Source organism: Schistocerca piceifrons, chromosome 2 (genome assembly GCF_021461385.2).
Source record: "Schistocerca piceifrons isolate TAMUIC-IGC-003096 chromosome 2, iqSchPice1.1, whole genome shotgun sequence".
Lineage (NCBI taxonomy): Eukaryota > Metazoa > Arthropoda > Insecta > Orthoptera > Acrididae > Schistocerca > Schistocerca piceifrons.
The window spans coordinates 561828523-561843414 of NC_060139.1; the positions used below are offsets into that span (position 1 = coordinate 561828523).

General features: G+C 39.2%; 1 protein-coding gene across 1 annotated transcript in view; it reads left to right on the top strand.

Moving 5' to 3' along the window:
• The window catches only part of LOC124777709 (ATP-dependent RNA helicase DDX3X), a 175174-nt gene that overhangs the window by 82321 nt on the left and 77961 nt on the right, over positions 1-14892 (top strand). Inside the window, exons 9-10 of the mRNA XM_047253205.1 lie at positions 2839-2986; positions 9892-10073. Of these exons, the coding sequence (XP_047109161.1) occupies positions 2839-2986; positions 9892-10073 (330 nt within the window). The remainder of the gene's footprint in view (positions 1-2838; positions 2987-9891; positions 10074-14892) is intronic.

The window sequence follows — 14892 nt, forward strand, 5'->3', positions numbered from 1 at the left end:
ACAGTCCATGATTACTATTGTTGTTGAAGCATAGTAATTGTTTCAAAAGCTGATTGTAGCACTGTTGCCAAATATATTTGGCGGTAAATACTGACTCTCGTTCAGTAGATAAGACATGAGTATTAAACAATATAGAGGAGTTCTGAACAGAGCTATATTTTTGAATTAACAAGGCAACGCTCCAATCCAACATGTTGAAACCTACAATAAAATTTTTCACATAGGAAGAATACAACAGAAGAAATGCACTGTCAACATTAAAGCATGTAAGATGCTCTCCAAGGACTTCTATTTATTTATTTTTTTATTTTAGTGATTCGCTTTAGCCGCAATAACTGGTTTGTGCAGCCATTCCTGACTAGAGAGTGAGTCTGCGAACAAGCACATGCAGCCATGACGAGAGAACGTAATGCCATGTAGTCCAAAGCACACACAAGCAAATCTGAAAGAAAAACATGCAGGTTTCAAAGCCGCCGACTCAAAGGCGTGTTACTCGGAATTTCCATAACCATATTGGCAATAATAGGTGACAATGGGCTTCCCATCATAACTGTCTGTCTGCTCATATTACTGGTCATTGAATAAAAAGTAATTGGAGGTTGACATCTGTCGAAATAGGTTTATTATTCAGCATCAAACTACCCTCGGTCAACCATAATGAATGGGAAAGAGGAACAAAACTTACTAGATTGTCAATCAAATGCTTTCCATCAAATAGACACAAGAAATACATTGAGTTCTTAATGTGGTGCTCACATTGACATACTGTAGGGCTCAACAGGGAAGTAAAGTGTTGCGTTAGTCAATACGTTGGAGCAGTAATGTTTCGCAATCAAAGAGGAACCCTTTTCTTGTGGAACTTACGGATGTCATATAATCCTAGGAGGAACAGCACAATAAGAATAGAGACTCTTGGTCTCCTGTGATAAGGAACTTTGTTTTAGAAGGCTGTTAGGCATTCTCTCAACACTTTTTGTGGGGCCAGCACCAATCCTCCGATACACTGAATCAGACAGCTCACACTGCATCTGTTGAACATAACCCTGCTTGTCCGAAACAACGGTAGCATTGCCCTTGCATTTCTGAATGCAACCCAGCCGAATATTTTTTTCATGATCAGGATGAAAAAGGATAGCGGTCTTCCCTTTCTTGATGTATTGGTCATGAGGAAGACGGATGGTATGTTCGGACATGCTGTTTGTAGAAAGCCTGCTCACACAGACTTACATATGTGGGATAACAGTTGTCACTATCTGACTCAATGTGAAAGGGTACTTCGTATCTTGTTTAACAGAGTCCATGTAATCTCGGAACCTCAGTTTTTCAGCTAATAATAATGAGGTGGCTCCAAAGTCTACAGCCATATTGCCTTATTCTGGGAGTATTTAGAACAGCATTGATCGTATTTTGCGGAAATATGATGTGAAGTGTATTTTTCGATCACCATTAAAATCAAGGCCCATTTAGGTTCTGTAAAATGATGATCTTAGTTTGCATAAGGCGGATGCCTGCTGTAGTCCTTGCAGTTGTGGCATGTCATATATTGGTTAGAGTATCAGTACTGTTGAGGACCAGTGTACAGGCATAAGCGGCACTGACATCTTCAACTGCCGAGCAAATTCACCATTGCAGAACACTGTCTTGGCACCGGTCATCCTATGGAGTATAACAACATAGATTCTGGAATGCACTTCTAGCTATAGGGATAGTGTTATTAAGGAATTTTTGAAGTTAATTTAGTAAGTAACATTATAAATAGAGATGGTGGTTTCTGTTTAAATTCTGTGTGAAATTTTGCTCTGTTGTCAAAAAAACAGAGGGTCAGAGTTCATGCTAACCCACTCATTGATACTTGTTGATTATTAGACTATCAATAACTTCTAATGTAAGTCATCTTTGGTTTGTGGTGGTACTAGTGTGCATGTGCATGTGCACGTGTTGTCGACGTTAGTCACCTGGCTGCATTTAACAAGTGATTTGAACACAGTTAGTGACCTTGACAGGACAGGTTAAAATAGATAATTGCATTAAAGAGCAATGTATGGCCTATACTTAAAGGGTTTTTCAAATAAATTGCCAGCATCGCGTAAGAGTGGCGATTGTTGCCAGCATCGCGTAAGAGTGGCGATTGTTGCCAGCATCGCGTAAGAGTGGCGATTGTTGCCAGCATCGCGTAAGAGTGGCGATTGTTGCCAGCATCGCGTAAGAGTGGCGATTGTTGCCAGCATCGCGTAAGAGTGGCGATTGTTGCCAGCATCGCGTAAGAGTGGCGATTGTTGCCAGCATCGCGTAAGAGTGGCGATTGTTGCCAGCATCGCGTAAGAGTGGCGATTGTTGCCAGCATCGCGTAAGAGTGGCGATTGTTGCCAGCATCGCGTAAGAGTGGCGATTGTTGCCAGCATCGCGTAAGAGTGGCGATTGTTGCCAGCATCGCGTAAGAGTGGCGATTGTTGCCAGCATCGCGTAAGAGTGGCGATTGTTGCCAGCATCGCGTAAGAGTGGCGATTGTTGCCAGCATCGCGTAAGAGTGGCGATTGTTGCCAGCATCGCGTAAGAGTGGCGATTGTTGCCAGCATCGCGTAAGAGTGGCGATTGAACCCATACCTTTTAATTTACCTTGGCAGTCCATCTTTAGGATAGAGCTAACCTTCTCTGCTTGTCACACTTCTCCCTCAGGCTCTGAAGAAAATGAGAACACGCAATGTTTGAATCTCTGCTTGTCACACTTCTCCCTCAGGCTCTGAAGAAAATGAGAACACGCAATGTTTGAATCTCAATTTTAGAAGATAAATAATCACAAAGTTGGTTTAAAACATTTAATCTTTTTTTCTTTTCTAGATGCTTGCCCGGGATTTTCTGGACAATTACATTTTCCTAGCAGTTGGTCGCGTTGGTTCTACATCTGAAAACATTACCCAAAAAATTTATTGGGTTGCGGAAAATGACAAGCGCTCATTCTTGCTAGATTTACTGAGTGTACCATCAGGTAACTTGCAAAATTTTCTCTTTATAATAAATGCTTTTTCTAGTGATTCTTAGTGAATTTAAGTTGTATTTGGATCCCTTTTATTACAGTTACTGTTCGAAAGCATTGTCTGCGAGTTCCACCTCCCACATTTCTTTGAACTTGCATTCCCACTGAAAACATTAACCATACGGCGGAACTCTAGAACAAACAGCTGGATCACAAAGGGAATAAGGGTTTCATGCCAGAAGAAAAGACTACTTCATGAAATATGTAACTCAAAATAATCCTCACCTGTAGTACGCGCATACTATAAAAAATACTCCAAAATATTAAGAAAAGTAATAAAAGCAGCAAAAATAATGCATAATGATGAAATCATTTATAATTCAGCTAATAAATCAAAGGCTTTGTGGAGTGTTATATAAAAAGAATATGGAGAATACAGACAACCTTGCAAAAATATAACACTATCACATAAAAATAAAAAAGTAACAAATCCCTTAGAAGTAGCCAACACATTTAACAACTTTTTCACAGGTGTTGCTGATAATATGTTACAATCAAACTTTAAGAGCACCCAGGAAAATGAAATGCATGTGGAGGATCAATGTACATCAGTTCTGTTTCACAAGATGAAGTAGCTAAAGCAATAAAAGGACTAAAAAATTCCAAATCGGCAGGTATTGATGGTATACCTGCAACAATGTTAAATAAGAGCGCATCAAACCTAAGTGAAGTACTCACACACTTATGCGACTGCTAAATTCAGGCAGGCACTTTCCCCGATGTGTTGAAAACATCAAAAGCTATTCCTGTATATAAAAAGGGGGATAAAGACAATGTAAATAACTAGACCCATCACAATTTCCTCCTGCATCTCTAAAGTACTGGAAAAAGTTATGTATGAGAAACTTATGAAATTTATAAATAAAAACAGCATCCTATGTAATGAACAACATGGATTCAGAAATAACAGGTCAACAACAACTGCTGTCTGAGTGCATAAATTCCATACTAAACCTGATGGACAAAAAACAGGAAACAATAGGAGTCTTTATTGACTTGTCAAAAGCTTTTGACATGGCGGACCGTAAAATTCTGCTGTCAAAGCTAGAAAGATACAGTATTCAAGGTCTGTCCAACAAGTGGATCAGTTCCTTCCTGACTAATTGTATGCAAGCAGTGTGCATCAAGCACACAAATATTGAACTAAAAACTGTATCTAATCACTTATCTGACTGTAAACAAATTAAATGTGGTGTACCTCAAGGATCAGTATTGGGACCCCTTCTGTTTCTTCTGTACATAAATGATCTAAGCTTAAATGTTGATGCACACAAAACAATCATATTTACAGATGACACCACGATTCTACTAAAAGGAGACGACGATGAACAGTTACAGCAGACAGTAAACATGTTCACGAAACAACTTAGCAGCTGGGCACAGAGTAATCAGCTTGTAATAAACAGTAAGAAAACCATTGCTCTAAAATTCCACAATGCTCCTAACAAGGACATGTTTATCCCATCAGTCTCTGTCAATGACGAACCAGTTGGTAACAATACTGAAACCAAATTCTTAGGACTTTGGCTGCAGAGTAACATCAGATGGAATAAGCATATTGAGTATCTCAATGCAGAACCTTCTTTGTTCATTAAAATCATGCTGTAGTGAGAAAACAGTATTGAATGCATATCATGCGTACTTTCATTCTCATCTTAGATGTGGGGTCACCTACTGGGAAACTCTAAAACAGCTAATAGCACTTTTAAACTACAAAAAAACGGCCATTAGAATCTTGTTTGGGTTGCAAGCCTAGAGACTCTTGTAAACCCCTGTTTAAGAAATCTGGTATTCCTCCATTACCATGTGTATACATTATGGAAACCCTTTTGTTCTTTAAATTAAATGTAATACGCAAGGACCGGAGACTGCAAAAAACTGTGATATACACGAGCACTTTACCAGACAAAACAGAAACTTACATATTACTCAAATCAGCACAGCACTGTGCTAAAAAGGTACTTTCCACATGGGAGTTAAGCTTTATAACAAACTTCCTGAAAACATAAAAGCTATCACTGAGATCAATACATTTGGAAAATCTCTAAAGTCATATTTACAGCATCAATGCTTTTACTCCATTGAAGAATATTTAAATTTATGAAATGTGTTATATAAATACTTACGTGTAAAGTGTATTTTTGTAACCTTATGTATGCCTTGAAATGACTTTCAGCCTGTATATTTATAACTTAACTTGTCCAATGTCTTATGCATAAGCTGGTATGTAGACAACAGGACCAATAAAAAATACAATACAATACAATACTCACATATAAGATTCCTTTTGAGAGTTACTAGGTTAAATTTCAAAATTCAACTATCTGTTAATTCAAAAATGGATGTTAGAATTCAGCAACTAGTAACTGAATCCCCATGTTAACAGTAATTACATTCTTAATTAACGGTTGCAGATATATAAAGTATGTACTTAGTGATTGAATTCTGATGTGACTGACTGCAAATGGTAGCCTCTCCAGCCTTTCTCTCAGTACTGCCCCATCCTTTTCGTCGCCACTATTCTGTTCCTTCCCTCCTCACTACCACAAACTTACCCACCCTCTCACTATACACCACATCTTTTTCTCTTTTTCTACCCCCCCACCCCCCTCTCGTTGATCCCACCCACAGTCTTAGTCCCCCCCCCCCCCCTCCCCCCAATCGCACCCAACCCTCAGCCCATGTTTTTATGTTTTTTCCGCCCATCCCATGCACCTTTCACCTTGGCAGTCCATCTTTAGCATAGACGTGACTTTCTCTCACTTCTCTCGTGGGGGTCTGAAGAAAATGAGAACACACAATTTTAGAACATCCATCATCACAAAGTTGGACTACAACATTTAACCATTTTTTCTTTTGTAGGTGCTTGCCCGGGATTTCCTGACAGTTAAACTTTTTGCCGTTTTTCTGTCCATTCCGTTTTTATTTTCTGGCAGTGTCGCGCACTTCTGGCCATGCAGCGCAGCACACGTTTTTCTGGCACAGCGCAGAGGCTCCAACTTGAAAATATTTTTTTGGGGGGGGGGGGGGGGGGGCGGCGGGCAAGAATAATTTTATTAGGTACTACATTTGACAGATAACTTTTGAGTTTCCATCTACATGTTCAACACTCCAAACCAGTCCTATTTGCAGATTGCACCAGTGTATTGATTGAAGGTGGAAATCGAAAGACTCTTAGGCTGTATGCTTGAAGTCACAAATGAAGAGATTTCAGAGTGGTTTGTGAGGAATAAGCTACTGATTAACCCTTAAAAAAATCCATTAAAACCATATATTTCTTTGGAAAACCAAAAAATTGACACTGAAACGAAATTGCTTTGTTTACTTACAAGACAATCTGAAATGGAATTCCCACATCACATTCTTAAATTCTAAGCTATCTAAAATGACCTATGCAATGAGAATTATATGGAACAACACAAGTGCTGAAGGAGAGAGGTGTATTATACACGCATACTTTCCCTTTTGAGTTATCATATTCTTGGGAAATTCCCCTCACAGCATAACAACTTTCAAGATACAAAAAGAGATTGTGAGGATAATGAAAAATGCAAACAGCTGAAAATCATGCAAACTAAGATTGGCTGACGACTAGCCCCTACCCCTCGACTCACTGAAACGTCAATCACAATGTCATTTCAGTCGGAGTATAGATCAGTAGTGGTACAAAACAAATACATAAATAAAGTTGAAGAAACATACCTTATTTTTGATGGCATGTGTACTCCTCCTCAGATCATTCCTGCATATGAACTAGTCACATATGGCATAAAGGTCGAGTTTCATTGATTCATCTCTGTGGGCATTGAGAAGGGCGATGACATTAAGATTATCCTGCCACATTATAGAACAAAGATACGTTTTCACCCTCCGCAGACAAGAAAAAGATCGCTCAGTGGTGCAGGGTGTTACCGGAATCGTCAGCACTGCACGTATGAATTTCACTTGTTCAGGTACTATGTCAAACAGGTGGTTTTCCTGTTTTAGGTATTTCACTATGTCATCCAACGAACTAATATTCACAGAATCACTACTTTGGGTAATCTCATGAAACATGCTTTGGTGGAGAAGCAAGCGTTCTTTGTCTATATCTGATTCGTAGAAAGATAAAATATCAAATGACTGAATGTTTATCACCAAGAAGAAATTGTTCAATTTGATTTACAAACGTGAATGATTGAGTTTTGAACCATAATTCCAAGAAGCTGATGGATGTATCCATTGTTTCATAATACAATCTTCTATATTTGTCACATACTTCAGTGAATGTTTCTACAGATGAATTGATGGAATCATCGTAATTCTTAGGGACTTTCCTTCTACGGGGTAATTTTGGGGAATCAACATCCATATCATGGCATTTTGAAGTTACTTCACCCCAGACTGATTCAAAATTGTTTCTCATAAATTTAATAGAAGTTACAAGAGTGGAAATCATCTTACTGACCACCTCTAAGTGTAGGGATTTCCTCTGTAGTGCTGTATTTACGGTATCAATGTGACCAAATAGTTTTACCAAAAGTGATAACATGAAAAAGAAATCATGTGTCTGCATATTAATCAAAAAGCAGTTTACTTTGGCCCCAGTGTCTGAATTGTCATTTCTTGAAACATTTAGAAAAAAAATCCTGAAGTTCAGTATAGTTGGACAAAACTGAAGACGTTGCCAAGTATCTTACGGCCCACCTTGTAGGACAGAGTGGTTTCAAATTTGTAGAGGCATCTGCCTTCAGGTGAGCAAAAAGATCTAATCTTTTAGGTGAATCTCTAACAAAATGTATTAAGTCCTTCATAACATTCAATGCATTTCAACATTCTGGAACTGCTTTCACAGTGTCTTGTAGTGTTAAATTTAAACAGTGTGCAAGGCAGTGCACAAACATAGCTCTCTTCTCCATTTCCATAAACTTTATCTGGACACCATTATATAATCCAGCCTTGTTAGCTGAACCGTCAAAGCATTGGCCCCTACAATTAGATGAGGCAAATCAAATCATCTTAAAATGTCGATAATATCAAACAGAGCCTTAGCTGTGGTACTTTGTATTGAGTATAGCCCTAAATAATATTCTTCTATCTCTAGCGAAGCATCAACAAATCTTATACAGATACTAAATTGCTCTTTGGTGGCTATGTATGTTGTTTCGTCTGCTATTATTGCAAAATACTCTGCACTCTTGATATCCTCCAATAATATTCTAAGAAGTGTAAGACTTAAAATGACCAAAATTTCGTTTTGCACATCATGGGATGTCCATTTGTAAGTTTCGCACTGTAGCCATATTAAAAGTAGCTGGTTATCTTCACATCGAAGGTGTAATAAATTGTCAAAGTTACTTGTTTCATCAGTATGCCCACGTATTGCAAGCCTCTGCACTGCTAAATAACGGAGGGAAGATATGATTTTTAGAAAACAAGCTCGGTTTTCTTTCATTTGTGTCGGTTTTTCTTTGGAAATCTGGCTAAATACGTTGACATTCGATTTTAAGGATTTGAGTGCCATCGCCCAGGACGGCAGATTTTTGGGGACGGCAAATCCATCTTGCGTAAATGAAGAAATGTGAGAATAAATTGGAAATACAAATTATTTATAAAATCGAGGGTCTTATTGAAAATTATCTATGGTACAGAAACAGTGTGCTCCAATTTACAAAAGAAACGTTTCCTCCAACAAAAATGCCTTAAAATGTTTTGCACTGTAAACGTATCACTGACTGCTGCTTTGATCTTAGATATATTCACATCAAAGAGATGAATGAGTGCAACATGTGCAAATAAGGTGTCATGTATGAAATATATTGTGGGGAAAAGTTGACTGTCGAAAAAGGGGGGGGGGGGCACTTGACATGTTCGTGTGGGGTGGCAAAATCTCTGGAGCTAGTGCTGATTTGTGAGGTGTTGTACCTAGTGATTGTCAATAGAATTTACAAAAATGAATGAAGAGTCTTTAACGTTACCTAGTCCTTCTAGCGATCACCATGAAATTCGGTGTCACTATTGCTCATTAGTTTCTTTTACAAGCTGCCAGCAGACTGCTGTGGGAGGAAGTGGAGCTCGTCCTAGCAGCCAAAGCGCTGCGAGCTCATGGTGAGCTTTCGTTCCCCGCATACCTCCGTACAGTAAAAGTGTGCGAATAACACAGATGCAGGGGACAAACCCTGTCAAGACAGTTCGTCATATGCAGAGGCTGGAGGAGTAGCAGAAAGGAATATGCAATAGCTCGTAAAATCAGTATTTTTTTCCTACATAATAATTACATACTACTATGCAAAAGTGTATGTGCAAGTTTTGACAAATTTCCCCGTAAAGGATGAGGAAGGGGGTGAGAACGATGAGAAATGCATGTTTGAATATTGGGGGGGGGGGGGGGGCACAAAGTACCTAGACCCCCCCCAAGTTGGCGCCACTGTCACGGCGCATGTTTGTCTGCATGACTAGAGTATTCTGTCATTTATGCGCAACTGTGTCCCCTCCTCCTCCTCCTCTTCCATCATTCCAACTGATTAATTGCCCCCACCCTCCCTCCCTTTCTCTCTCTCTCTCTCTCTCTCTCTCTCTCTCTCTCTCTCTCTCTCTCTCTCCCCCTCCCTCCCTCTCCCCCCCTTCGTCTAACTACCCCACCTCACCTCCTTGCCCTTCCGTTTGTCTTGACTCCTACTCTATCAGTTCCTCAGCTAAAACACTATGTGCATATTTTTTTGAATATCAGTTGAAGCTATAACAAAAATAAGATTTCCATTCACTTTAAGAACTAATTGAATATTTATTATCGTAATTGCTGAATCTATATTTGGTGTGATCATGCATAGGTAATTATTGAGATTGCTTAATCCCATGCTTTTGCTTTTCTGTTGTAGCCACAGATGCTTTAACACTTGTTTTCGTGGAGACTAAAAAAGGTGCAGATGCTCTGGAGGAATTCCTATATCGTCAGGGTTATCCTGTAACCTCAATACATGGAGATCGCACACAGCATGAACGAGAAGATGCTTTGAGAAGATTTCGGTCTGGTCAAGCGCCAATCCTTGTTGCAACTGCAGTATGTAAATTATACTAACTTTTCATCTGAATTTTATTTTGCAAACTTTCATTTACTGTCAATAACAACAAATAAAGTTGTCGTGCTGTTTGTAGTGATAGTTTGTGTACGCATTTTTCAGCATTGATGACTTATTTTAGGGGTCTCTTTATTGTGTAAAGCTGTAGGCATTACATTGAACTAAACTTCATGTAGAAGCATAGACAGAGTAATTGGAGACTGTTTATAGAGTCATAGCTTTCTATTTCCACTAACTGAACATTCCACAATTGTAAAAGGAAGCTGTAGTCACATTACCCCCCCCCCCCCTTTTTTTTTTTACCTCGGAGGATTCTTAATGGTTTCCATTAATAGTTTACCTCGGGTTCATCGAAGAAGTTACCAGATTGCAGATTGTAATTTCAGACTTGTTAGGCATGTCTTCATTAAGGCAGTTGTGCTGGAAACTGGAGTTTAAGATAATGTGGAATGAACACGTTTTTCACTATTACTAAATGTGCAAATGCAGTTTATATTATGATTTAAAGACAGTATTTAAAATCAAGAAAATGTTGTTCACATATTGTTTTAACAAATGTCACAGGATTGGCACAAAGGAAGTTAAAAAAGAATTCCGTAGGTGTTATTTTGAATAACATTTTCTCCATTGACTATGTATATTTAATGTAATCACACATCTGGCATTTTGGTTTTAAGTCTATATCAATTATTATTATTATTATAGCAATAATAATAATAATAATGAAGTTTGACATTCCAGAGGAAACAGATATGTGGCTTACACAGTGATTACACGAAACAATGGGAACCCACAACTGCCAAAAGGCAAAAAACGTGTAATAGATGTGAACTTGTGTGACTCTTGCCAGTGTTTATTATACAAACTATCTGTATGAAAGATTGAATTACAAAATTTCATTAAGTTCCTAACCAGGAGCTAATTTTATAAGATTATCTGTGTGCTTTAGTACTTCAGTTTCTTGAGTTTCTGTGTGTTAATTTAATATCTAATAGCCATAGCTCTCACGTTTTCGTTCATGTTGGAAAGTCAACAGATTGTGACATATTAAAAGTTCCTAATCAGGGGCGAATTATTTTGTTTCACTCAAGTGATTTGGTAGTTAGGTTTTTGAATCGCTGCTTATTAATCTAATTTATTAGACACAGTTCTTGCGTTTCCGTCACTGTCTACAAGAGTGTTGCACAGCACATGTTGATAGTCCATTTATCTGCATAGTTTAGTTTTCCACGGTCTCTAGTATGGACAGGGACTGTAATTATTGTGTGCAGATGCAAGCCAAGTTGGTGACACTTCGCTCTCAGCTCCAGGCTGATACGGCTTCGGTCACACACTTTGAAGCTGCAGTGGATGGGGCACGACTGTTATGGGCCGGCCATGGGATCCAATAGATGTCCAGCACATCAGAGTCCTCTGATTGGTCCTCATCAGTGTACTGAGATTGACCCCTCACATGTGGTCGAGTGGGAGGTTGCCCTGGAGTGTAGCAGGCGGCGAAAGACTTCCCAGGCGGCTGCATGTAAGGCCTCCACGGTTTGTCTGATAATAAAGTTCCAGGTGCTGTGTGTGGCTGACACTCGGTGAGCCAGATGCCATTGCCTGTCCTGTTTCAGAGGAGACCTCTCAGCCTGCAAGATCTGGACAATCACAGAGGGTGGGATAGTTGATAATTGGGAGCTCCAACGTTAGACGCATTATGGGGCTCCTTAGGGACATGACTGCTACGAAAAGAAAGAATACCAATGTGCACTCCGTATGCATACCTGGTGGAATCATTCCAGACGTGGAATGGGGCCTTCCGAATGCCATTAAGAGCACAGAGTTTAGCCAACTGCAGGTGGTGGCCCACGTCGGTACCAATGATGCGTCACTTTGTATCAGAAGAGATTCCCTCTGGCTAACAGAAGTAGTAAAGGCTGCTAGCCTTGCTTGGGAGATGAAAGCAGAGCTGACCATTTGCAACATAGTTGACAGGACTGGTTGTGGACCTGTGGTACAAAGCCAAGTGGAGGGTCTGAATCAGAGGCTCAGACAGTTATACGACCATGTAGGCTGGAGATTCCTCTGAATTGCACTAAGACACTGAAAGCTGGCTAAAGCGAGAGATAAGCCGAAATTTTTGCAAAGAACCTGACAGTGTTCCAAAAGGACAGGCTAAACACTGTTGGTGATGGCATGTTTGTTGCCATTAGTAGTTAGTTAATCTTGTTGTGAAATTGAAATATAGTTCCTGTGGGTTAGTATGGGCAGGTGTCATTGTTGGCAACCGGAATAAAATAATAATTGGATCCTATTACCGACCTCCCAGTTCAGATGATAAAATTGCTGAAAGGGTCAAAGGAAACTTGAGTTTGATTTAAAACACTTACCCGACTTGCTGTAGTTGGTGGTGACTTTAATTTACCCTCGATATGTTGGCAAAAGTACATATTTAATTTGAGGTACGCCCAAACCATAATCTAAAATTGTGCTAATGCATTATCTGAAAATTATTTCGAGCAGCTAGTTCAATGGCCCATGCGAATAGTAAAGCATTGTGAAAACACACTTGATCTCTTAGCACAAACAATCCTGGGTTAATAATGAGTATCAAAACAGATACAAGGATTAGTGAACATCGGGTTGTCGTAACGAGATTGAATATTGTAATCCCCAAATCCTCCAAAAATAAACAAAAATATACCTATTCAAAAAAGCAGATGAAAATTCACTTGACGCCTTTCTGAGAGACAATCTCCACTCCTTCCAAATTAATAAAATAAGTGTAGACCAGATATGGCTTGAATTCAAAGAAATAGTATCAGCAGCAATTCAGAGACTGTTGCAGAAACAATGAACAAACACGCCAAATTTAAATACACACAATCCCCAAGATTGGCGAACTTTTACAGAAGCTTGAAATTCAGCGTGGACTTCAATAAGAGATGCTTACAGTAATTTCCACAATGAAACTGTCTCGAAACCTGGCAGAAAATCCAAAGAGATTCTGGTCATATGTGAAGTACGTTAGCGGCAAGAAACAATCAATGCTTTCTCTGTGCAATAGTAATGGAGATACTATCGAAGACAGTCCTGCCAAAGCAGAGTTACTAAACACAGCCTCCCAAAACGCCTCCATGAAAGAAGACAGTAAATATTTCTGAATTCGAATCGAGAACAGCCGCCAACATAAGTAACGTATAAGTAAATTTCCTCAGAGTAGTGAAGCAACTTAAATTACTTAATAAAAGCAAGTCTGCTGGCCCGGACTGTATACCAATTAGGTTCCTTTCAGAGTATGCTGATGCCTTAGCTCCATACTTGTCATATACAACTGTTCACTCAACAAAAGCTCCGGACCCAAAGACTGGAAAGTTGCACAGGTCACACCAATATTCAAGAAAGGTAGTAGGAGTAATCCGCTAAATTACAGGCCCATATCATTAAAGTTGATATGCAGCAGGATTTTGGAACATCATAAATTATCTCAAAGAGTACGTTCTATTGACACATAGTCAATACTGGTTTAGAAAACGTCATTCTTGTGAAACACAACTAGCTCTTTACTCACACTATCTGTTGACTGATATCGACATAGGATTTCAAATTGACTTGGTATTTCTAGATTTCCAGAAGATTTTGACACCATACCTCACAAGCCGCTTGTAATCAGATTGCATGCTTATGGAATATCGTCTGAATTATGCAACTGGGTTTGCGATTTCTTGTCAGAAAGGTCACAATTTGTAATAATTGACGGAAAGTCATCGGGCAAGACAGAAGTGATTTCTATCATTCCACAAGGTAGTGTTACAGCCTCTCTATTGCTCCTAATCCATACAAATGATTTAGGAAACTGAACAGCCGTCTTAGGTTGTTCGCAGGTGACGCTGTCATTTATTGACTAATAAAGTCATCAGAAAATCAAAACAAATTGCAAAACGAATAGGAAAGATATATGTGTGGTGTGAAAATTGGCAGTTGACCCTAAATAACAGTGAGGGCATCCACGTGAGTGCTAAAAGGAATCCGTTAAACTTCGGTTACATGATAAATCAGTCATATTAAATTAAATACTTAGGAATTAGAATTACAAACATCTTAAATTGGAAGGAACACACAGAAAATGTTGTGTGGATGGCTAACCAAAGACTGCTTTTCATTGACAGAACACTTGGAGAATGTAACAGATCTACTGAGGAGACTTTCTACACTACACTTGTCCTCTTTAAGAATACTGTTGCGCAGTGTGGGATCCTTAGCAGATAAGATTGATGGAGTACACTGAAAAAGTTCAACGAAGGGCAGCACGTTTTGTATTATCACGAAGTATGGAAGAGAGTGTTACTGAAATGACACAGGATTTGGGCTGGACATCATTAAAACAAAGGTGTTTTTCATTGCGACGGAATCTTCTCGCCAAATTTCGATCACCAACTTTCTCTTCGAATGTGAAAATATTTTGTTGACACTGACCTACATGAGGAGTAACGATTTCCACGATAAAATAATGGAAATCAGAGCTCGTACGGAAAGATATAGGTGTTCATGCTTTCCGCGCGCTATATGGGATTGGAGTAATAGAGAATTGTGAAGGTGGCTTGCCGAACCGAACCCTCTACCAGTCACTTGAATGTGATTTGCAGAGTAATGATGTAGATGTAGAAATAAAGCATTCTTGACTAAGTTTTGTGCGTGCAAGCATGGGGGGAGGGGGAAGGTGCTGTTTGTGGGAGAATACGTCAGATATAAATTGAACATATATTATGGAAGTGATGGTATATATAGTGTGGGAGTGTGTGCAGGTGCTACATGATCTAT